A 25521-nucleotide genomic window follows, 5' to 3' on the forward strand; every position below is an offset into this window, starting at 1 on the left:
GAAGAAAAGGAGCTGATGTGTCCCTTGGAGTGTTCATATTCATTTGGATTCTTTGGGTCATGGTGATAAAAACCCAGCTCTTGTAATTGAAAAGTCTGAGGATGGTGCAGCTTCAATTGTGGCTGGATCCGAGGCTCAGATGATGATGCCAACATGGTTTCTCTCTGCCTGGGTTCTGCTTTCCTGTTTTTGGCTTCATTTTCAGGCCTGAGCCTGGCCCCCGGCAGTGCTGGGCTCCCATCATCTCTATTGTCTGGTGACTTTGGAGAAAGGAAATTGCTGTTCCCAGCATCCCCCGAAAAGTCCTAGATCAGACTCTCAGGTTCCTATCCCTGGACCAGTCACAGGCCAGAGAGATGGAGCTCGCTGATTGCCCCTGGCTCTGGGGCAGGAGCAGCCTCACCATATTACACAGCTGAGATGGGAAAAGACTGGTTCTCCAGAGAAGACTGAGAGTGGTCATTGGGTGGGCAGAGAGCTCAGAAATCCTCTCCACTCCAGGGTTCCTGCAACGGCTCAGCAGGATGGCACATGCTGGGGACCCAGCATTTCTGAGCCAGCAGAGGGTGATCTCACAGGAGGTGCAGCCTGTGATTCCCGGAGGAGGGTGTTAGGCTTTGGGGATCATGAGAGACTGCAGTTCCCTGTGAGTTTTCTCCAAGAACAAGAGAAAGAAATAGAGCCCCTGGGTCTGGATGCGTGAGGTGTGAAGGCACTGGGCGGAGGAGATGCTCCAGAGATACGGGCGTGATTCAGTGCCCGCTGCTTATGACTTCATTCTGTTCAGTCAGGACCATGACCAAGGAAGGTGACCCCCATCTCCAGGTGTCTGGAGTCTGCTTTGTTGAGGGCGTGGGGTTTCAGGGTTACCTCAGTGAAGGCGCTGATCAGCTAGTGAAGATCCTCACTCTGCCCGTGTGTGCCCAGCTCAGCCCAGTGCTTGTCATGATCTCACTTCGGCCAGCAGCCTTGTGAAGTAGGCATATTACTTCCCTATCTTGCAGTTGAGGAAACTGAGGCTGAGAGATGCAGTAGCTTGTCGGAGGTTATGTGGGTGGCAAGGAGGTAGACTCTGGTCTCTGTCCAGGCCCTCCATAGCCTAGAGATGGGGAGTCTGGGTCCCTGCCCTGTCTCCTTCCCTCTGGACTTCAATTTCTTCATAAAATGGGGTTAGTATCTCAACCCAGCCTCCTTCACAGGGAGGTGAGGAGGCCCAGCAAGCCCTGGATGTAACTTTGTCCTCACTCTCACTCCCTATAGACGCTGAACTCGGTCACCCCGCCGCTGGACGTGGAGGAGTGCAGCATCGCCCTGCTGCCCCGGAACCGTGACAAGAACCGCAGCATGGACGTCCTGCCGCCCGACCGCTGCCTGCCCTTCCTCATCTCCACTGACGGGGACCCTAACAATTACATTAATGCGGCCCTGACTGATGTGAGAGCTTGGGCTGGGGTGGGCTCTAGGGCTCTCCCTCCCGGCAGCATCACGGAAGGTCCAGGGGCCAAGGGAACAGAGCTGAGGGCTCTGGTTGGGGGACCCTCTGCCCTTTCTGGGGAACAGGCCCATGTGTGACCCTTCTACCCCTAGGGATCTTCCATTCAGGGCATTCAAGTCAGTGCCCCCCCCACTCTGCCTGAGTGGGGTCTGGCTTGTGGAGTTCAGGCAGGGCTGTCTCCAGGATCAGACCCAGCAGAGCCTGGGATAGGATGAGTGATTCAGGGGTTTGGCTGGGGAGATCTTGAGGCTTTGAGGATGGAACTTGAGACCTGATGTCTGGAGCCAGGGGAGCTTGTCCTGGGGAGAATGAGCTGCAGTCTCCTCCAGGACCAGGCCCAGGACTGTGATCTCTGGCCCCATTCTTCCCTGGGTGGGCGTGGGCCCTCTGAGGGCTCAGGAGCTATTTAGAAGTCTCCTTCCCTGCTCCCAGCTCAGAGACTCTGCCTCCTTTACTGAGTGTTGCAAGCAGTGCAGGGGATGGGTGCTGGTATTTTAGGCCCCTGATAAATGGCGAGTTGCTGCTGTCTGAGGGAAGGGTCATGGATTATTATCCCTATTCCTTTCCCACACTGGAACCAGTTCAGATGTAGACGCAGGAGACCCATGGGTGGAGATCAGATGTTACAGATAAAACTGCAGATGGAGTTGGAGATATGTGGCCAATGGGTGGGCTGCTGCTTTGCCCCTCCCCGATATAGCTGTACAACCGCGGGCCTTCCCTCCCCATCAGGGACTGGCCTTTACTGGCAGGGAGGAGGAGCCGCTGAGTGCATGCTTTCTGAGGGTAGGCTGGCCTGGAAAAAGAGGAAGGAGTGGAGCCAAGCAGCCTCGCTCCTGGGAGGGGTGAGTGAAGGGTAGGCCAGGACCAGCTGTGTTACTGCTGCACATCTCTTCATGCAGAAATGAGGGATGCCGATGGGGAAGTTTCTCCCACAGTGGGCAAGAGGGAGATGGGCCTTTTATGGCCTGATGCCTGGCCAGGAACCCCTTGGCAGGACAGTGCAGGAGACAGTGGGGTTTCTGTAAAGAGGGTGACCTCCTGGGGGCTTCCTGGTATCAGCTGAAGAGGAGAGGAGGAGCAGCCCTAGCCACTAATGAGAGAGATGCGAGGATGCCTGTCAGTCATGGTCCCTCAGCTTGGTGGCTGGAATGTGAGTGTCCACATGCTCACCTGGGGATTTCTGCCCTGCTTGGGGGTCAGGGGTCCTGGAGGGGTGGCATGCAGTACCGGGAAGATCTTTGAACTAAGGAAGCTGTGCCCTCCCTCCCAGCCTCCTCCTTGGCCTTAGCGTGCCCGTCTGTAACTGGGGGCCTCGAAGGGAAACTGTCTGAGGGTCCTGAGCTGGGGCTTCCTGACCCTGATGGGTGGGCTGTCACGTGGGGAAGTTCTGGGACGGCCCTGCCCCCTCCTGAGGTCCTTGATGCCTCTGAGGCCTGACCCCAGTCATGTGGGTCCTTTTGGCTCAGGAGCCAGGAGGCCCCATTTCTCAGGCAGGCCCTGAACTCGTGGCACCCAGGCCTGAGTTTTGGAGTCTGGCTGGGCCTGGCCTTGAGCTGTCAATCATGAGCATTCAGAGAGTCCCTGAGAGGGACTGCTGGGGGACTAGGGGGCGCTCCTTGTTTCTCTGCACTGCACCTTACAGGATTACAAAGGGCAGATCAAGATTTGGTCAGGGCCCAAGCCAGGGTCAAGGCCAGAAGAAGCCAGACAAAGACCTAGCCTGTGCCAGCCCTAGGTCAGGAGGAGGGTGGGGATCAGGAGAAGAGCTCAGGAAAGGGAGGGGGCACAGCACAGGGTGGAGCAGGGCAGGCCGCCAGGGGAGCCTCTGGGCCAGAGCGCTGATGGGAGGAGGCCTGGTAGGCCTCCCTGGCAGGACGAGGGAGCAGGGAGCAGCGTCGGGGCCTGTCACTGCCTGGGGAGCCTGGGTTGGGGCCCCAGATTCTTAATTTATGGAGTTGGAAGGGATCTAGAGATTTATTCAGATTATGTATTGAGCCCCTCCAGGGTTCTGGGCAGAGACCATATCCTGGAAGCTCTGCTCTCCTGAACTTTGCTTTTAGGAGGTGGAGTGGGATAGTCAGGAAATAAATATACAATGAAATGTCATCACTGGGAACAATTTCTACAAAAACAGCCAGGCAGAAGTGTTTAATGTGGATTTACCTGTGTGGGAACAATTTTTTATGAGGTGGTAGGTGGTAGAGGAGGGCTTCTTTGAGGAGGTGACAAGCAAAGGCCAGAAAGAAGTGAGGGAGAGAGCCATATAGACATTGGGAAATTTGGCCTAGGCAGCCAAAATAGCAGATGCTGAGGTGCGGAGGCGGGGAGAAAGCTTGGCCAGTGTCTGCCTTGAGCTCAGCCTCGTGCCCAAGCTCCCCTCGCCACACCTTTGGAAGCTTTTGCTGTTCAGTTCTGGGGGGTCATGGGCTTGGTCCCCAGAGGCCTGGGCCCAGCCTGTCAACCCAGGCCTCCATGTGCCTGCCAACATCAGAAGTGGGCCACTGGAGGCAGCCTGGTCCTATGGGGCACAACTGTCCAATTCAGGGTGGGCAGGGTGGGAAGTCTGCCTGGAGCAGAGGCTCAGCTCATGCCAGGGGTCGGGGACAGGGCCCCGCTGAGTCCCGGTTTTTCTGCAGAGCTATACGCGAAGCGCGGCCTTCATCGTGACCCTGCACCCACTGCAGAGCACCACGCCCGACTTCTGGCGGCTGGTCTACGACTACGGCTGCACCTCCATCGTCATGCTCAACCAGCTGAACCAGTCCAACTCCGCCTGGGTGAGGGCTCCGCTGGCCGGGCTGAGGGGCTGCCTGCTGCCTGGATCCTCTGTGTTCAAGGGCATGGTCCCTAAAGTCAAGAGTTAGGTCCTAGCTCTGCCATCTGTTTGCTGTGTGATGAGTCCTACACCTTCCTAGAGCCTCAGTTTCCTCATCTGTCCAACAAGGGCATCAGATGGGAGACCACTAGTTGCTCTTTTTCTTTTTTTGAGACAAGGTCTTGCTCTTTTGCCCAGGCTGGAGTGCAGTGGCACGCTCACAGCTCACAGGTGTGCAGCCTCGACCTCCTGGGCTCAAGCCATCCTACTTCAGCCTCTGGAGTAGCTGGGGCTACAGGCTGCATCACCACGCCTGGCTAACTTTTTAATTTTTATTTTAGTAGAGGTTTACCATGTTGCCCGGGCTGGTCTCGAACACTTGGCCTCAAGTCATTCTCCCACCTCGGCCTCCCGAAATACTGGGATTATAGGCATGAGCCATCTGGCCACAGTCGCTCTTTACTGGCCCCCTGCTAAGCCAGGGACTATTCTGCACTCATGGTCTTATTTTAGAATCGATGATGACCTTGGAGTGAAGGCTTCAGTCAGAAAATTCAGACCCAAAGAGGTGCAGGGTCTTCTCCAGGGCCACATAGCTGGGGAGGGGCAGAGCTGCGCTCCAGCCTCGGCTGCCTCTTTCCAGAGCTCCTGCTCTTTTAGTCACTCCACTGAAGTGCCCATCACCGGGGCCTCCAAGGTAGAGTACAATTCCCACCTCCTACTCTCTGACTGTTTAATCTAGGGTAAGTTGACCTCTCTGAGTTTCACTTTCCTTCTCTGTAAAATGGGGGTCATCACAGGACCCGTTCTTTTGGGGTTACTGTGAGGACCAGGTGAGGTGTGCATAGGATGCGTGGCACTGCTCTGTCTGGTGTGCAGTAGGCATGTGTTACATGGCAGGGACAAAGATGATGAGGGTGACAGCTGCGTCTGAGGTTGGCTCAGACACCGGTTCAGTGACCTCAGCCTGGTGTCAGCCCCTCTGTCTCCCCCATTTCCCTTTGGAGCTCTCAAGAAGTGCAGACACCCAGTCTTGCAGCCCTGCTTGACCACGTGGACCCCTTCCCACCCCAGCTTTCTGCTGGGCCCAGGGGACCAGGAAGGTTTGCTGTAAAATGAGTACAACAGCTTCTTAATGGCCTCCTGAGAAGATTTCGGTAACTGAGCTCTTTATGAGTCAGGCACTCCGTGAAAATGACCCAGGACTGCAGGGTAACCGGCCTCAGCCCCTGGGTGCAGCAGGAATATAGAGGGGAGAGGCCCAGAGGGAGGCTCACACAGACATCATTCACTGGACACCGATTCGCTCATCTGCTCAACCAACTTTGCCCGTGAACTTCTCCCTGCAGTGGGCAGGGAGGACACAGAGGGAGAAGAGACACGGCGCCTCCCAGATCTCATGGTCCAGGAGGAAGCAGGTAGAAAAACTGACAGTGACAGCACAGACGAAAAAGGGCTATCATAGAGCTGGCACAGGGACAGAGAAGCCCAGGGGATCATGTATCAGGGATGGCTTCCTGGAGGAGGTAGTATCAGAGCTGAGATGTGTGGGAAGGGCAGAGTTAACTAAGTGAGGAGGTGGAGGAAGAGAGCCATGGAGAGGGAGCAGCATGTGTAGAGTTCTGAATGCACGGGGTTGCCAGGACATGAGGCAAAATGAGGAAGGTGCTGTCTGCCCATCGTGGGCTGTGGTTAGAGGGGATTGATGAGCATGGTGTCTTTTTGGAATAGGTTGGGGGTCATTTTACAGATGGGGAAACTGGGGCCAAGAGAAAAGAAGAGTCTTTCCTGGGCTCCAGGCAGAGCTGAGACTAGAAACTGAGGCTCAGGCTACTTAGCCTGGAGGACGTGTGTGTGTGTGTGTGTGTGTGTGTGTGTGTGTGTGTGTGTGTGTGGTCGGGGGGCTGCATCTCCTCTGTCCCTCCACTGTCCAGAGTCTGGGAGGTGGTTGTATTTAGGACCCTGACTCCAGGGAGGGGTCCTGGGGCAGAAGTGGGAATACTGAGCTGTGTTGAGCACCAAGGACACTGCACCTCTGTGAGCTGGTGCTGAAGGGCAGAGGCAGTGAGAGAGAAGGCTGTGGGGAGGTTCTGGGGTGGGTGGGAGTGTTCCAGGCCTAATACTGGAAGCAGGCAGCCTCACGCAGGGGTGTGTGAACCGGTTAAGATGTAGCTTTCTAGCTGCATAGCAGTAGGCATCAGTGCACTGTTTGTGAAGGGCTCACCTTGGCTGATCTGAACATGTCAGTACAGAATACATTGGAGCAGGTGGGCCTGGCAGTCTGTGGGTGATTGGTGGGGATTGGGGGGCTGCTGAAGGTGAGTCTGGAGTGGAGTCTGGGTGGGCCAGGGTATGTGGGAGCCACAGGGCAAGTGTGGAGCCCTGGGGGTGGGCATGGCTGTGGGCTGAGCCCCGGCCAGGCTCTACTCAGCTCTCACATCTCTGTGCGCATGCCCAGCCGTGCCTGCAGTACTGGCCGGAGCCAGGCCGGCAGCAGTATGGCCTCATGGAGGTGGAGTTTATGTCGGGCACAGCAGATGAAGACTTGGTGGCCCGAGTCTTCCGGGTGCAGAACATCTCTCGGGTGAGTGGTCTGAGGAGCCCCAGGGGAAGACCCTGGGTGGTGTCTGGGGCAGCTTTTAATGACCCTCCAGGTCATCAGGGGCCCCTGTGACCCTGGTGCTCATGTCCCCCTGGCTGGCTGCCCCTGTCCCCAGCTGCAGGAGGGGCACCTGCTGGTGCGGCACTTCCAGTTCCTCCGCTGGTCTGCATACCGGGACACGCCTGACTCCAAGAAGGCCTTCCTGCACTTGCTGGCCGAGGTGGACAAGTGGCAGGCAGAGAGTGGGGATGGGCGCACCATTGTGCACTGCCTGTAAGTACCTGCCCTGTGGGAGGGTAGGTGGAGGGGTCAGGGAGCCAGAGGCAGAGGCCCAGTCTAAAAGGGTGCCAGCTTTGGCTAGACTGCAAAGCTGACACTGACACCCATGGGCTCTCAGATGGCTGTGGCCTGGATGCTGCCCAACCAGCTAAGGCTGGCCCTGGAGGAATCCAGTCAGTTTCCAGAGTATGGACTCAGCCCTGAACAACTCCCAGTATCCTCTGTGTGATGTCTGACTTTGCCAATTTAATTCAAGAGAGTCCTTTGTCAGAATTTTTTACCCCATGAGATTGAGGCACACTTTTTATGCCAACAGACTTCCAGTCTTTATTCATGCATGCACACATGTGACTTTTTCCATCCATCCATCCATCCATCCACCCATCCATCCATTCATATGTATACCCCATTCATAAATTCATGTATTCACTCATGTCCTGGTACAGTCACTCCTTTGCTCTTCACTTTTTCATCCTTTCAACCCTTAGCCTCTCGAGTGGTAGGCTGGGCCTACTGGAAGCTGCTGGGAGCTGAGTCAGTCTGGGTCTGGCCCCAGGGATTTTGGTTCTGGTGGGAAAGACCTCTGAGTAGGGGGCGAGGGCCTTATCAGTCTGCCATCCCCCAGGAGGCATCCCACACGTCTTTAGTGAAGGAGGGAAAGGCACGGAGGGATGGGGCTCTGTGGGAGGCTGTGGGCTTGACTTGGGGTGGGGGTGCATTTGTGCCTGTGTGCCCGCGTTGCGAGGTGTTGACTGGTCTTCTCAGCGTTCCTGTTCCACCTTGCTCTCTGGGTACACACTTGCTGCTCCCCCGCCCTTCTTTGTCCCACTGCCTTTGTCTCTCCATGTGTTTATCTTGGATTGTGTCTGGCCTCCTTTCAGAATCTGTAGTGTTTCGCCTTGAGAACATGTCTTCTGATATATCCTAGCCTCTGATCCTGCTTAACCTACTGGCCCTGCCGCTCACCTCCGGGCCCTCCGCCTTCCTCTGGGTCCCCTAGCTCCACCTCCACCTCTGGGTCCTTTGCCCTGCTTTTCTGAGTTCCCTAGCTCTGCCGGACTCATCTAGGGCTCTTTGGCCCTCTCTGTTTCCTAGCCCCGCCCCTCGCCTCTGGACTCACTCATTGGCCCCTCCTTTCTGAGTTTTCTAGCCCCACCCCTCCCCCTTAGGGTCTGTGGCTCCTCCTTTCTGTGGTCTCTAACTCCGCCCCTCACCTCTGGGCTCTCTGCCCCACCCTTCTTGATTCTCTAGCTCCGCCCCTCTCCTCTAGGCTATTTGCCCCTCCCTCTTGGTTCCCTGGCCCTTTCCTTACCTTCAGGTTCCAAGGCCCCGCCGCTCACCTTTGGCTACTGAGCCGCCCCAACATGCATTGTTCTTGCATGCACACATGTGACTTTTTCTATCCATCCATCCATTCATATGTATGCCCCTTTTTTGCAACTCTTAGAAACGGGGGAGGACGCAGCGGCACCTTCTGCGCCTGCGCCACGGTCCTGGAGATGATCCGCTGCCACAACCTGGTGGATGTTTTCTTTGCTGCCAAAACGCTCCGGAACTACAAACCCAATATGGTGGAGACTATGGTGAGAGGCTTTGTCCCGTGCTCAGCCGCTTTCACCTTCCTGGTCCATGCCATGCACCTTGGCACCCACACTTCCATATCTGGGCCCCACCATTGGGCCTTGGTTCTAGTCCTGTTGTCCTCAAACAGACCCCCATTTCCCCTTCCCCCCAAGGGTGGGCCTGGGCTCATGCTTGCCCTTTCGCTCCTCGTTCTCCTCCCCTGACAATACTGGAGTTGGGGTCAGGCTCATGACTCCCTCCCTCTCTTCCTCTCCTCAGGATCAGTACCACTTTTGCTACGATGTGGCCCTGGAATACCTGGAGGGACTGGAGTCAAGATAGCGGGGCCCTAGCCTGGGACACCCACTGCACACTCAGGGCCAGACCCACCATCCTGGACTGGCAAGAAAGACCAGTGCCTCCTGCCCTGCCCAACTGCACCCCCATGGGGCAAGCACTGGAGTGGATGCGGGGCCATCTTGCTGCCCTTTCCACTGTGGGCAGGGCCTTTCTCTTTGTTCCATGGGCAGGTTGTGGGCCAAGGAGGAGCTTAGCAAGTCTGCAGCCCAGCCCCATCTCCACAGGGTCCTGCAGGCCTGTGCTGAGAGGCCTGGTGCTGCCTGGCAGAATGACAAGGGCTCAGGACGGCTGGCTCTGGGGGACTCAGGCCGTGCCCCTTGGCTCCATCCTGGCCTTTGGCAGGGATGAGTGAGGCCCAGCAGATAGCATCCCAGGCCAGGGTCCCCACTTAGCCTGCCCCCTCTGCATGTGGGTAGAGGGTGTGCTTGGGCTTGGCATCTAGGATTCCATCTGGCTCAGCCCCTGAAGGTCCTGGGGAAGGTCCTGTTCTGAATAGCCAGCAGGGCACACTGACTGTCTTCTCTGGGGAACTGCTGTGCCCTCCTCCCCACTGCCCCCTGCAGCCCCTGGGGTACTTTGCTCACCATCCCTCCGCACTTCTGCTTCCCTGACATGCTCTGAGCTTCCCTGAACCAGGATCTGCCCATTCCTACTGTGCCCCACAGGGGCTTCTTCCCTGCCTGACCCAGTGTTGCAGAATGAAGTCACCTCACCCCCCTCTTCCTTTCATCTTCAGGTCTCACTGGCCTGTCCTGCTCAGCTTGGGCCAGTGACAATCTTCAAGGCTCAACAACCCCTGGGGTTGACGTCCCTGTGGCTCCTGGTCAGGCTGCCATTGTGGGGAGGGGCAGTGTCAGAGCGGGGCTGGTCAGACCACCTGGAGTTGAGAGGATGAAGGAGGATCAGTGCTTTTTTGTTTCTTTTGTTATTTTTGGATGGGTGGGTGGGAAGGTCTCTTTAAAATGGGGCAGGCCACACCCCCATTCCGTGCCTCAATTTCCCCATCTGTAAACTGTAGATATGACTACTGACCTACCTCGCAGGGGGCTGTGGGGAGGCATATGCTCATGTTTGTAAAGCGCTTTGTAAATAAACCTGCTCTCTGAATGCCTCTGAGTGGCCCAGTGTGTGTCTCACCAGCCTGAAGGGGCCTGCTCGCCTGACCCCAGCCTTCAGGGAGGGCCCTGGAGAAGCCCGGGTTCTGATCTGGTCCTGGTTTTTCCATTCGTAAAATGCTGGGAGTGTAGACTAGCACATCACTCAGGGTCCTTCCACTTTCAGAGTCAGTTCCCAGGGACCCTAGCCATTGCTGCCTCCACCCAGGCCTCTGAAGCAGTTCCTCAGGTAGGGGGCATCATCTCAAGAACCCCGAGGACCACAGAGCTGCTTCTCACCCCACTGGGGGCCCCGGATAAGGTTCAGCTCTTTCTGGGGCAGCAAGGGAGGCTCAGGCTTTGGTGTCAGGCAGATGGGCCACAGCAGCTGCGAGCCCCTGGGTGAGTTAGTGCCGTCTCTGGGGCCCACTTTGTCATCTGTAAAGTAGGGACAGTCCTGTTAGGATCAGATGAAGTCATGATTAAGTGCCTTATGCAGTGCCAGGTGTGCTGAAAGGGCTCTTTACAAACATGGCAGAGATGGGGGCAGAGGAGACACAGCCCTGTTGGGGATGACCGTCCCACTGCCCCAGCCCAGCCCATTCCCAGCCCTGGCCTCCTTGTGGGGTGGGAGGGAGGAGGCGCTGGCTGGCTGGTAGGGACCTGGGTCACTCCTGGCTCTGTCACAGACTTGCCGCCTGACCTTGGACAAGACAATTCCTGTTTCTGGGCCTCAGTTTCTTCATATGAAGGCTGACTCCATGATGTACTCATTCTGTTTGTACACTGGCTGACCCGTGCTTCAGTTTCTCCATTGGTCAGAGGATACAACCCATTCTAATGACCTTACAATTCAGCATACTTGAATCTGAGTTAAAAATTAATTGGCCAGTTAGGGTTGCACTTGGCTAGGGCATGGAGTGACCCCCTCACCCTCATTCTGAGCTGACCTCTGAGCCTTATGCAATGGATCACAACTGTGTGTCACGGTACCGGCCAAGCAGCAAAATATGACTTGCTTTGCCCAATAACACGGGGCAGAAGCAACAGCATGTGAGTTCTGGATCCCAGGCCTCATGAGGACTTGCAGTTTTTGCTTTGCTCTTCTGGAACTCTGCTATGCAAGGGAACCTGTCTCGCCTACTGGAGGATTTGAGGGCACACGGAGGAGGACCAGCGTGTGCCATGAACAGTTCATATAAACTCTCAGGCTGTGAGCGAGGCTGTCTTGGACCTTCCAGTCTAGCTGACCTGTCAGGTAAGTGTAGCCACATGGCTAAGCTTAGAAGACACTGCCCAACCAACCCCTAGAACTGGGAAAGATGGTAAATGTTCTTTTTCCATGAAGACAGTCTGTTGGGATCACTTGTTACATACACAGCTTTTGCTAACTGATACATGTGTGTGCAGAGCAGTCTGGTTGTGGCTCTGCTTTTTGCTCTGTTGAATGCTGAGCTCCTCAAGGGCAGGGAGTGTTTCTGTGCCATCTTGTATCCATTGTCCAGTAAGGGGCTTGTCTTGGAGCTGGTGCCCCGGAAATGTTGGCACGAGGGAGGGAAGGAAGGAGAGGTTGGACTTGCCTGCCTGATTGACCAGGGTCCTTGCGTGACCTCTCAGAGGAGCTGGGGAGGTGGGCTGTGTATTAGGAGGAGCACTAGGTCCAGAACCTACAGGCCAAGGTCCCGCCCCAAGCTCCACACACCACAGTCCCCTGACAACCCTGCGGTAAATGTAGCAGGACCTATCTGCAGGATTGGCCATGAACTCACATGCCTCCAGTGCCTCCTACTGCTCCTACGAAATACTTAAAAAGAGCCAGCATAGTCCCTGGGGACATAATTGGCTCTCAATAAAGGGAGTCTCACACCATACTACTGAAGCTCCTGGATAATGAAAATGGTGACGCCACCTTTTGTTTAGTGCCTATTCCTGTGTTACGAGCCCTCCACCCTTCATCTCTTCCTTAATCCGCACAGCAGCTCTTTACAGTGGGAATTCCTACCCCTTCATTTCAGAGATAAGACATGGAGGCTCAGGGCAGTGAGTTTACTCACCCAAGGTCACCTGGCCAATATATGGCAGAGCGGGGACTTGAACCCATCTTCAGGCTGACTCCACACCTGGGCCTTTAACTGCTCTGCTCTGTGGCCTCCCTGAGGTCAGTAGCCTGAGGAACCCCTCGGTGCAACACCAGATGGGTAATTTGTGGCCTAAGCACTGCTTCCCAAGTGCTGTGAGATGTGTCAGAGGTGGTGGCCTCTAGGACAAGGTGGCCTGGGGCACAGGAAGATGAATGGTCCAGCCGGGTTCTGTCCAGGGCCTCAGGCTGAGCAGGTGTGGGTAGAAACCTCCACCCACCCAGGCCCCAGCAAACAGGATTTCTACAAGTGCGGATGGGCTGGCTGCCTGTTACCAGCAGGGGCTAGGTTGTTTCTTTATGCCCTAATAAATCTGGCTGTAGGAGCCAGTGAAAGCAATGATTACTTCTACAATCTCTCTGCTGGCCCCCAATTGGGATGCATTATATATCCCAGGCACCCAGGAGATGGAGCCGTGACACTGATGGATGCCAAGGCCACTTGCAAGGCCCTCAGTGGGAGCGGGGCCTGGCCATTCTCTCTCCCTGGGCTCTATGGACCTCCTTCCGCTGACCTCTGATGGACAGGAGCATAATGAGCTTTGGTCTCAACATCCCCATGGCTAAGGGCAGTGCAGAAATAATGGAGTCATTGCCTAGGCAGGAGCAACAGGTTCAAGTCAGGCGGTGGAGGGCGAGGACTTCGGACGCAGGGATGTGAGTCAGCAAAGCTTGATTTGGCACTGAAATGCACATTGCTTAGTGCTCTCTGTAGACTATCATATGTCAGTCTCCAGTTCCACCTGTGAGGTGGGTCCTGTGATCATTGCCATTTTACAGACCAGGAGACTGAGGCTTAGAGAGCTTAAGCAACTTGTCCTAGGTCAGGGAGCCATCAAGGTCACACAAACAGCAGCAACCAGCATGATCCTTTGAAAAAACAGTCCAGACCCTGTCACTCACCTGCTCAAACCCTCCAGTGCTGCCTCTTTGCATGAGCACTGCGACCCTGACCGTGACCTCTGAGGCCCCCTGCCCTGGCCCCGCCCTCTCTGGCCCCGCCCCTCCTGCGTGCTTCTGCAAACTCCAGCCTCTTTTCTGCCCCCATCATTTCCAGCTCTTTGCATGGATGCCCTTCTCCAGTCCTGCATACCTGGCTCCTGCCTGGTGTTCAGTTCCCAGGTCAGATATCCCCTCCCTGAGAGGCCCTCCCTGAATGCCCTGAGTGGCCCTCCAGGCCTAAACATCTGCCTTCTTTGTGCCTCAGTCTCCTGCCCTGTCTGTCCCTCACTGCTTTCTCGCAGTGGGTGATGAGCTTGTCCATTCACTGGGTGTTTGTTCCCGCCAGACTGTGAGCAGCGAGAGGCCAGGGCCATGTAGGTCTTTTCCTCCTGTGTCCCTTGCACTGGGCATGTGCCTGGCATGAGACAGGAACTCAATGGGTATTTGTTGATGAATGAAAGTTGCAGAGCTGGGACTGGAGCTCAGGTTGGCCCAGCTCCAAAGCCTATACGCTTGAGCACATCATTTTTAGTCCTCGGATGACCACATGGCTTGATGTCCTGAGGCTGGGTTCCAATGCTGGCTTGGCTGTCTCCATGCTGTGTGGCACTGAGCAAACATCTGGGGCTCAGTCTCCTGATCTGTCCATGAGAAGGTGGGACTAGGTGCTTTCTCTGAGTGTATTCTAAGTAGGAAAGAATCGGGGTCAACATCCCGCAGACAATGGGGCTGACGTTGCTCAGGGGCCTCTGGGCTGACTGTGGTCTGTCGGGCCTGTACCCCCACCCTGGCTGGTCCTGGTGATCACAATAGTGACTGCTATGCATGGTCCCTAGTACACTGTTCCTAATCTTTTCAGCATCCTGAGAGGTGGGTATCACCAAGCCCATTTGACAGATGAGAAAGCCAAGGCCCAGGGAACTGAGGATAGAGCTCTTCATGTCAGAGAAAGAAGAGAATCAGCCTCTGGACTAGAACTTGAGACTGACTCCAAAGCCAGTGCTCATGCAAACTCAGCAACAACAGTTGAAGCCTGCACCACAGCAGCTGCTTGAGGCTGCTCTGACCCTGAGCCAGGCTGCCCTCCCACCCCTGCTCTAGCTGGGCTCACCTCTACCAGGTCCCGCCATCAACAGCCTCTCCAGGCTCAGGGCTGGCAGGCAGCGGGCTGGTGTGAAACACTGCCCAATCATCCTAGTGTACTGAATTCTCACCATGAGGGTGGCCTGAGTCAGCGGGAGCGCAGGAGCTGAGAGCGCCTTTCAAGAAAAAGGAAACTCGACTAAGCTCACCTCCTACTCTCTCCCTGGGGTGGGAAGAGGGAGCCTGACAAGAAATGTCATTTTCTGCTCATTTCAAAGTGAATACTGTGGCTCTCTTGGGCCATGTTTATTCTCTTGATGCACCCCTGTTTGAAGAGCACTGGGCTCAACATCCCCCGGAGACAATGGGGCTGGCATTGCTCATTAGTGTCCAGGCCACTGGCCAACGCATCTGCTTCTGAGCCTGACGAAATCTTGGGTGTAGCCTGAGCTTTGGTGTGATGGGCCTCTGTGCTTACGTTGGCAGGTCCTTGCTTTATACCTAATGCAGACGTTGTCTCTAATCTTCCCAGAATCCTGAGAGATAGATGTTACCAAAACCATTTGCTATATGAGGAAACAGGTTCAGAGAGGCGAGGTGAATTGCTTAAGGCCATACAGATGGAAAAGAGCCAAGACAGGATTAGAGGCCATGTCGTTTGACTCCAAAGCCATTGCTCTTACAATCATTAGAGAAATACTGGCAGATTAGAACCCGAACCACATCACCTGCTAGAAGTTTCTCTTGTCCATGAACCAGTCTGCCCACTCAACACCCACTCAAGCTAGGCTCAACCACAGCCACAAACAGGCTTAGCTGAGCCCACAGTCAAACAGGGCTCAGGGCTGGGCATTTGGTAGGTCTGCAGCAAAAGCCAGTGACTGGACAATTAAATGTCTTGAATCTGCAGAGGGTGGAGGTTGCCTGAGTCAGCAGGAGCTGAGAAAGCCTTTTCAAGAAAAATGAAATGTATCTCAACCCACTCCCTACTTACTCCCAGGAGTGGGAAGAGGAAACCTGTCCAGGAATTTTATTTTCTATTCATTTGAAAGTGGAACAATGTGGCTTTCTTGAGCTGTGTTTATTCTATGGCTGCATTCTCTCTTTGAAGAGGGCTGGGATTGCTCCCAGCCCATGCTCCAAGCCCTTGCTTGCTCCTTTCCCTACAAAAGGCATAGAAACTCTTGCTCTTCTAGCCTCTTCCCCAATCAATCCTTTGCTCCCTTCCATGTCTGCCTCTCTCCCCCATGACAGTTATTAATGTATTGTCTCTGAGCTCCAAATATACCCTTCGTTGCCCTGCTTTGTAATACTGGAGCTGGACCCTGTGAACAGTTCTCTTGTGCCAGCAGGAGCAATGTTAGGCTTTGTCAAGAGAGGGTGCTAGAGGGACATTGTAAGGTTATAGCAGCGGGAAGGCACTTCCCTTCCAGGTTCTCGTCCTCCTTCCATCTTTTTATTTGCTCAGCACAGGAGCCAAGGCCCAATGCTATCACCTCAGTGGCCTGTGTGGACCAGCTCCAGATGTCTTTTCTGTATAACAGAAAAGCACCATCAGGCTTCACTCTCTCCACATGGACACCGATTCTATAGACCAGCCCTATTCACACTTCACACCAGCCTGAACCTGTGTGGGATCAGGTTCCCACAAAGACAGCCATGTCCACAGACCGAGCCCATGTACTTTCCCTGGCAGGTTTCTTAGCCACTGGAGGCTGCATATTCTCGTGGTCATCACTCCTTCCTAGAAGAGGTCTGAGTCAGGGGAGGACCTTCTCCTGAGGTCTTCATTCCTTTATTGTTCACTTTCCCTCAGCCCAGACACAGTAGCTACTTTTTTTGCACTTGCTGCTTCTAGGTCTCATAGAGCTTTCTTTTACCCTTTTTAGTATTTAACTATCTTTTGCTAGGTAACAATTTTTTATATTAAAATTTCCATGTTCAGATTATGGGTGTGAGTGCTGTCTCCTGACTGGATCCTAACTGACATGGAGTTGAGAGCAGCAATGGCCCCAGGTGACAGACCTGCAGAGATGAGATTTTGGTAGGTTTCCTGTGCCTTTCGGCTTTAGCACAATGCTGAGTTCCTTGCTGGTGGGAGCATAATGGCATCATAATGATGCCATCCCCTGTGATGGATTTTGGTGCAATGCTGACTGGAGCAAGTATCTTGGGAACTCAAGTGACTCCTGCACGTGACCGCGATTACACCAGTAATGACGCCTGCAAGGACTGTGGTGTGGGATGAATCTTGCATGCACTGGAGCACTTACTAGGAAAAAAAAAGACAAGTTGAGGTTATTTAATTCTCAGCTCAAATCATAGTTTGAGGACCACAGAGCTTCCATGTCATCTGTAAAAGAATCTTATATTTCATGTAGCCACAGGGCTGATATTGCTGAAAACCAAACATGAAATTTAATTGTGTGGGTGGCGGAATTTAAATGTCAGTTAAATTTATAGCATCACAAGTTTTTCATGTGCAAGTTTGGGTATAAATTAGGGAAGGATGTGATCTTGAAACTTGGAATAGGGACATCTGGTTGGACTCAGATGAAATGGAGAATCCTGATTTCCTGAGGCCCTCTGAGCCTCCCTTGCCAATGGGAATATATTCCCCTCTTATATCTGAGGAGGTTAGCTTTCCTTTGTTTGAAAACCCTGAGATAACCTTACTGGGGCAGATGCCTTGAGACAGCATGACCATCATTCTCAGGATATGCCATAAGCACCCTTGGTTACCATTAATAACAAGGGTCAAATCTCAGCATGCTCCAAGGGAACAGGTACTCACTGTCATGCAGAAGGAGACAGCTAATGCAACAGAAGAAAGGCAAGATTTTATTAATGGCAAGATTTTACATAATTTGGGGAATATATATGGGAGCTGATTCTAAGAGTGGAAGATAATAATCATTCTGAATTCATGGATGTGGATTTGGTATTTAATGTGTTAAGTTGTGCAGCTGAAGTTGGCTCTAACAGTTTACTCAGCTGGTTGACTGAAACTTGGACTTGAAGGTGGCTTACATTTAGTGAAATTGAAATGCCACAGTTTCCATGGCATAATGTGAGAGAGGGAATCCGAAGGCTTAAGCAGATAGAATGTTGGAGTGAATTTATCATGTGTGACCTGCACAGCCACCCTGCCAAACTATGTCCCATGAAAATTCTCAGAAGACACGTTCTTAACTAAGGCACTGAGAAATATATTATTGAGAGGAGAACCTTCATCCCTAAGAAACTCTGTGGATGTTCGCCTTCATAGTCCAGTTATTCCCATAGATTATGCTGTCATTCATATGAACTTCTTGATTTCATGGGGATGATTGCATCCTGGAGCAGCAGAGCCTAAGTGAGGTTGCTTAACAGCCAAAGACAATATGGGTGATTTACCATAAATGGCAGCAGGGATGTGCCTGTAATTAGAATGCCTTGGCCCATAGGGATCTTTGGTGGTGACTAATTGATCACTTTGTCCCTAGGAAGGAAATAATCTAACTAAGGCACTGCTTGATCTGTATAACAGAAAACAAACAAACAAACAAAACTCTAGCACTGGTGCCCAAAACCTGACTTGAATGACCATGTTGGAGAGTTATGGCTTCTCATATATGCTTTAGTTTCTAGATCTAAAGCAATTCACAGATCAGAGCATCTTGATTTAAGAGGATGCCAGACCCTTTGAAGAAGATTCTTGTACTAGTGGTCTAAGTATATACCATAAACCTTCCTCCAAGCCTCCCTTATTCTAAGTGAAGTAACTCGGGAATAGAAAACTGAATATTGTATGTTCTCGCTTATAAGTGGGAGGTAAGCTATGAGGATGCAAAGGCATAAGAAAGATAGAATGGACTTTGGGGACTCAGTGGGGAAGGTGTGGGGGGTGCGAGGGATCAAAGACTACATATTGGTTATAGTGTACACTACTTGGGCGATGGCTGCACTAAAATCTCAGAAATAACCACTAAGGAACTTACCCATGTAACCAAAACTACTTGTACCCCCAAAACATTTGAACTTAAAAAAATTAAAAAAGCTTTCTCCTAACCTTCTCCAAGGGGACCTGTGGCCACTTACTAGAATGACTGCATTTGGGGAAAGAAAGTGCCCAGACCTTTGGGGGATTACCAGACACTGACTCTGAATTTATGATATTCCTGGGGATGCAAAATGCCACTGTGGCCCACCATTCAAAGTCTTGACTTAGGTTATCAGGTGATAGATATTTAGCCCAAATGTGTTAAGTTGTTTATTCCCCCAGTTTCTGAATGTGTAAGTAAAACAGGCATACTCTTACAGGGCAAGACCCCATTTTGGGTCTCTGACTTATGGGATGAAGTCCATCATGGAAGAAAGGGCTAAATGGAAGTTTCTAAAACCTACTCTCTTTACCATGATGAGCAAACTGCAAGCGCTTCCATAACGCTGGAGAAATTTCAGGGATTAATGAAGCCTTGAAATATGCAGGGGCGGTGATCCCTATCCCATCCCCATTTAAGTTGCCTTTTTGACCTATGTGGAGATCGGAAGGGTTTTGGAGAATGATGGTATTATTACCTATTTCGTTAGGTCATAACTCCTAATGAAGTATATAGTAATTGCAGCTGCTGCCCCAGATAGAGCCTTTTTACTGAAGCAACTCAGTATACCACTTGGTATGTGGCTGTTGACCCATCTACTGCATTTTTCTCTGTACCAATTAGTGAGGACCATCAAAAACAGTTTGCTTTTACCTGGAACGGCCAACAGTACACATTCACAGTCTTGCCTCAGAGCCAAGTTAGTTCTCTTGCTTTCTCCTATTATACAGTCTTCAGATAATATGATCATTTTGGCATTCTACAAAGCATCGCACTGTTGTACTACATTGATGAGGAGCTGATTGCACCTGATGAACAGGAAGTAGCAAGTACAACACAGGTGAGTGTCAGGTGGGAAATAAATCCCACAAAATTTTAGAGGTCTGCCTTCTTGGTAGTTGCTGAGGTTCAATGGTCTGGAACATGTTGAGATGTCTCTCCAAGGTGAGAGTCAAGTTGCTGCACGTTACCGCTAAAAAAGAGGCACGGCACTTGGTAGGCATTTTAGATTTTAGAGGCAACATATGTCACACTTGTATGTGTAAGTTTGACTCATAAGCAGAAATCTCCATCAGGCTTCCAGTCTTGAGTTAAGGAGGCTCTGCAGCAAATTAGACTCCAGGAAAAGTTTTTCTACCACTTGGATGATCCAGTAGATCTAGTGATTCTTAAATTGTCCATAGCGGGTAGGGATGCTGTATGGACTCACAGTGAAGCCCCCAAAGGAGAATCCCAACGCAAACTTTTAGAATTCTTAAGTAAATCAATTCCTGTTTATTCAGATGCCACTTTTCTTTTCCCCCTGAGAAACAGCTGCTACCTTGCTACTGGTAGAGACTGGATGCCTAACTGGGACATCAAGTGACTGTGCAGCCTAAGATTCCCATTAAGATTTGATTGACACAAGTGGCTGTAAGGTTAGCTTTGCGTGGCAGCAATCTATCATCAAATGAGAATGATATTAAAGAGACCTCACTTGGGCAAGTCTGGAAGGTATGAGTAAGTTGTATGAATTAGTAGTTCAAATACCTTTAACATCAACTTCTGCTTCCTTGCTTTGTCCCCCTCAAATCATGCCTATGGCCTCTCGGGAGCTCCTTATAATCAGTTGCTGAACAATGAAAATTCAAGCCTGGTTTCCAGATGGTGCTTTCCGATATACCACCCAAAACAGAAGACGAGGTATCACAGCTCCATTAGGGTGACCTTGAAATACAGTGGTGAAGGAAAATCTTTTAGGCAGTATATTTGGTTGTCCATTCTGGAATAAGGGATGACCAGAAGTATGCCTCTACACTGATTTATGAGCAGTCGTTAAGGGTATGGTTTGGCTGGATGGTCAGAGACTTGGAGGAAAGAGGACTGAAAGATTGATGAGAGGGAGTTCTGCAGAAGGGGCATGTGGATGGGCTTCTCAGGATGGGCGTAGACTGAAGATTTGTGTCCCAGGTGAATGTTTGCTGAAGGGCACCCACTGCAGTGGAGGCTTTCGATAAGTAGGTGAGCAATATGACATGCTTTGTGGTTATCAGTCCACCTCTTCATTCCTCTGTCCCTATGCTTGTCCAATGGGTCCGTGAGTAAAGTGGCTGCAGTAGCAGGGATGAAAGATATGCCTTTGCTTAAAAACATGAACATCCCCTTCCTAAGGGCTTCTTTGGTGGGTGCTCAATCTTCCAACAGAAGAGACCAACATGAGCTCACAATATGACACCATTCCTGGATAGACTGGTCAGCTACCAGGTTTCAGCTTGATTTCATTGTACCTCTCTCATCATGTGGGGGGCAGAGATTCTTCTTTATTGAAATAGAGTCATTTTCTGGAGATGGATTTTATGTCCCTGCCTGTAATTCTCTTGTCCCTACCACCATCTATATACTCACAGAATGTCTCACTCACCATCATGGTTTAGTACACAGAATTGCCTCTTCCCAAGGAACTCATTTTATAACAAAGGAAATGCAGAAGTGGGTTAATTCCCACAGAATTAACTGGTCTTACCACATCACTCATCACCTGGAAGTGAATGGTCTAATTAAAAGATGGAATGGCTTACTGAAGGCTCAGGTATGGCACCACTTGGGAGACATTCCCTGAAAGTGTGCAATATATGCTTTCAATCAGACACCATTATATAGTGCTACCTCCTTCATCTTTAGAATGCATGAGTCCATTAATCAGGGGTGGAAGTGGGAGTGGTTCTATGTCAGTCAAGTTTCAAACAGGATACAGAAAACATACGAGATTATGCTGAATCCACAGCTGGGATTCAGATCCTTGAGGAGGGTGTAGCTGCAGTTTACTGGATGGCAGAAAATTTCATTGGATTGTCAAGCCGGGGATGGTCTCATGGTGGGCCAAGGGTAGTGGGCATGCCTGCTGAGATGCTGATGAAATGCGGAAGCTGCCTGTGAGGGTTTCTGTTGAACTTGCTGGGAAGCCAGCTGGAGCACTGGCTGCCAGGAAGTTTCTCAGAGTATTTGGGGTGGGAGGATAAGAAGCCATTTTTCAGAAGATGAATGGAAGTGAGCTGGGCTCCTACAGATCCTGCCTTTGGGAAGCCAGATATGGGAGGGCTGCTGCTGTCACCAGCGGTGTGCTCTACTGAGTGTCCTGCACACCACCGAGTGCTGCAGGAGCAAGAAGAAGCCAGGTGCTCTGGAATCAGAGGGTCCAGCATCCCGCCAGTGCCATCTATTGACAAAATCAACACTGTGCCAGCTTGCAAGAGAAAAACACTCAAGTTTCATAAGCAGGCCATAAGGGGTGGATTTGAAGCTCAGAAGCAGTACATGACAGCGGGTCCAGGCTCCTCTCATTATTATTCTTAATCACCCACTTGCAGAACGTTTGTTTCTTGTCTTTGCAAATTTGAGCTCTGCTGGCTTGGATATCTTTGTTCCTAAGGGGAGGATGGGTGGAATCCCAGAGGACACAACGTTGGTTCCAATGAATGGAAGGATGAGACTGCCTCTAGCCATTTGGGGTCCTTATGTTACCTATCAAACAGGCAGATAAAAGGGTTACTCTATTGAATGGAATAATTGATCCTGATTTCTAGGGAAAAATTGGATTGCTTCTACACCAGGGTACAGGAGGGCTGTGTCTGGAACTAAGGGGATTCTTCGGGGGTGCTAGTACTTCCATGCCCAATTGTAAAGGTTAATGGAAAACTTCAGCAATCCAAAAAAGGCAGGATAATTCAGGGCTCATATCATTCAGGAATGAAGTTTTGACTCACTCTTCCTGGTAAAAAAAACCCCAACTAGCTGAGGTTCTGGCTGAAGGTAGGGGAAATGTGGAATGGGTAGTGGAAGAAGGCAATCGTAGATATAAATGATGGCCTGTGGTCAGTTACAGAAATGAGGACTAGAGTGGGTTTGCATGTTTTCTCATTGCTTGTTTTGTGCACGCATTTATGTCTATGTCAGTTGTTCTCGCCTTCTTCCTGTTGTTATTATTAATTTTCTTTCCAACTATTATTTCAGGTTCAGGGGATGCATGGGCAGGTTTGTTACGTGGGTAAATTGCGTGTCACGGGATTTGGTGGACAGATTATTTTATTGCCCAGGTAATAAGCATGGTACCCAATAGTAGTTTTTTTGATCCTCACCCTCCTCCCTGCCTGCATCCTCACGGTCTGGGTGTCTGTTCCCGTCTTCGTGTCCATGTGTTCTTCCAATTGTTATTTATATACCAGCTATTGGAGGGTAACTTTACCACATGGCCTTTAGGAAACAGAATTTTCAGTGTGACTGTGCTGATTTTGAGGAGTAGTTCATATAGCCAGCAATGGATACAATGATATTGGAACTACGGATCTCCTTATTTTGCAGCAAAGGTGAGAACTTCCTTATGTGTACAAGGGATAACTGCATCTCGTTAGGTGGAAACACAGAGTTGCCTTGCTGTGCATGGAAGTTTAAAAGTGTGTAGAAGATATATATGGGAGCTGATTAGCAGAAGGCAAGGACAGTGATGGCTCCACCAATTGCTTCTCAAGTCCACCCTTCTTTGTCTGGCTTTGTGTTGCTGGAGCTGGACCCTATAAACGTGTGTGCAGGCTGGTGCAATGTTAATCTCTGTCAATAGAGGGCAGTGGAGGGGTATTGCAAGGCGATAGAAACAGATGGCATTTCTTTTTCTTTTTTTTTTTTGAGTTGGAGTCTCGCTCTGTCTCCTAGGCTGGAGTGTAGTGGTATGATCTCGGCTTACTGTAACCTCTGCCTCCCAGATTCAAGAAATTCTCCTGTCTCAGCCTCCCCAGTAGCAGGGACTACAGGCACACCCCACCACACCTGGCTAATTTGTGTATTTTTAGTAGAGATGGGGTTTCACCATATTGGTCAGGTTGGTCTGGAACTCCTGACCTCAGGTGATCCACATGCCTTAGCCTCCCAAAGTGTTGGGATTACAGGCATGAACCACTACGTCCGGCTGGATGGCACTTCTTTTCCAGTTTTGGACCTCCCTGTTTTGTTCAGAGCGGCAACTGCCCAGTGGCACTCCCCTCAGCATCTATCAGGGACCAGCTCCCCTGCACCCCCAAGCTAGGCCCTCCTCAACTGGCAGCCACTGTTACAGACCACAGCCATACCCGCAGTCATTGCCAGAGGTAGTAAAATTCGCCTGCACTTGTCATTCCTGTGTTCTTGAGAGTCCTTTTTAAAACCTCTGATAGTAGTTAACCCTCTTTGACTATGAACCTTTTTTTTTTTGACACGGAGTCTCACTTTGTCGCCCAGGCTGGAGTGCAGTGATGCGATCTTAGCTCACTGGCTCACTGCAACCTCTGCCTCTCAAGTTCAAGTGATTCTCCTGCCTCCTGAGCAGCTGGGACTATTGGTGAGCACCACTATGCCCAGTTAATTTTGTATTTTTTGGTAGAGATGGGGTTTCACCATGTTGGCCAGGCTGGTCTCATACTCCTGACCTCAGGTGATCCGCCTGCCTTGGCCTCCCAAACCTCGGCCTCTGCTGAGATTACAGACATGAGCCACCATGCCCGGCCTCAGGAACATTTCTTTACCTTACATCTCCCACGCTCAGGTTACTGGTGTGGTCTCTATTTCCTGAACAGTCCTTATTCACACACTCTCCACCCTGGCATCTGGCCCCTGTTCTGCCTCCATCTCAGTCAGATTTGAGATGAAGATTTGGCCTCCCTGTTGTTCTCCTCTGGCCTTTCTCTTCACCTTTGCCTCTTTGAGATCCATCTTGAGAAAATCTCAGTTTCTGTGCAAAGATGGGGATGTGGCATCCTCCCCGTGGGCCTTGCGGAAAGGCCAAAGCCTGGAGCTGGGAATCAGGATGCTTGGGTTCTAGGCCCAGCTCAACTTCTAACCTATGTCTTTTACAGGCTGGGAGACTGAGGAGAAGCTGTGGCAGATGGCTGCTCACATTCAAGCTGCTTGAATGAGCTACAAAGGCTTACTTCCCATCTCAGTTTCCTTTATGTTCTGAGATCCTCACAAAAACCCTTCTTCTCATGGGTTGGCTGGATAGATCTTATCACTATTATTCCACATACATTATTAGTCCAATTACGTTATTGTTACTCTGATTAATACAGTGCTTCTTAACGGGGGGCAATTTTGCTTCTCAGGGTCATTAGGTTATCACAACATGGTTATGCTGCTGGCATCTGGTGGGTAGAGGCCAGTGGTACTGCTAAATATCCTATAATGTACGGGAAAGCTCCCCCACCCCCAATAAGAAATTGACTGGCCTGCAATGTCAGTAGTGCTGAGGATGAGAAGTCCTAAATTAATAGGTATAGAAACAGTGGTCCCACGAGGGGAGGGGGCTTGCCCAGGGTCACACAGAAAGTGAGCAGCAGAGCTTGGATGAGACCCCAGGTACTGAAACCCCCAGCCCTGGTCTTTGCAACCCTTTCCCATTCTTCTCCCGGGTCCAAGGGTAGGAAGGCAGTGGGAAGCCAGTGAAGCCTCCCCTGGGAATTCTGTGCCTGCAGGTGGCTGACATTCTCTTCTTGCCACCCTGCCTTACCAACCCCTAGCCATTTGCCAGAGCAACCATATGCTTTCTCAACTCCTGTTCTGAGCTGCCGGGAAGCTGCAGAGGAAATGCACTCAGTGAGTACTGGCAACATCGTCAAGGGGTGAGTGCCAACGTAAGCAGGTTCCAGCATCGCCCATTGCTTCTGCCACCTCCCTGTCATCTGCTCTGACTTCCCTTCCCTTCAAGGACTGTTCAGCTCCTCCACCTTCCTCAAGCTCTCCCCTAGTCCCACCATCACCTCCTTCACTCCCAGTAGTAACCTGACTTCCTCAATTGCGCCCTTCTCTCCTGAACCTGTTCTCAGCCGGCTCAGGACAAGGACTCTTAACCATCTCAGACAGACTCTCTCCTTCTCTGGTTGAGGGCCAATCTGTTTCTACCTTCTGGACTGATTCCTTTCTGCCTTTGCCAGACACTGTCCCTATGGAGTTCTCTCTCTCTCTGTCTCCCCTTCCCCTGGCATTTGTCAGCACCCCTAATTTCACCACCTAAGACTTCGCTGCATAAAGCTTGCTCAGTCTCCCCCATACTTAATGTTAAATT

The 25521-nt window shown here is 51.5% G+C and overlaps 1 protein-coding gene across 14 annotated transcripts in view; it reads left to right on the forward strand.

Moving 5' to 3' along the window:
* PTPRU (protein tyrosine phosphatase receptor type U) overlaps nt 1–10228 on the forward strand; it is a 93919-nt gene extending 83691 nt beyond the window's left edge. For all 14 annotated transcript variants that reach the window (XM_035308455.3, XM_035308447.3, XM_035308442.3 and 11 more), the window contains 6 exons: nt 1261–1434; nt 4135–4275; nt 6772–6897; nt 7031–7188; nt 8642–8777; nt 9037–10228. In XM_035308455.3, coding sequence (XP_035164346.2) covers nt 1261–1434; nt 4135–4275; nt 6772–6897; nt 7031–7188; nt 8642–8777; nt 9037–9099 — 798 coding nt within the window. In that variant the 3' untranslated portion in view covers nt 9100–10228. The remainder of the gene's footprint in view (nt 1–1260; nt 1435–4134; nt 4276–6771; nt 6898–7030; nt 7189–8641; nt 8778–9036) is intronic.
* Nucleotides 10229–25521: the final 15293 nt, after the last annotated feature.

The sequence above is a fragment of the Callithrix jacchus genome, chromosome 7 (genome assembly GCF_049354715.1).
Source record: "Callithrix jacchus isolate 240 chromosome 7, calJac240_pri, whole genome shotgun sequence".
Lineage (NCBI taxonomy): Eukaryota > Metazoa > Chordata > Mammalia > Primates > Cebidae > Callithrix > Callithrix jacchus.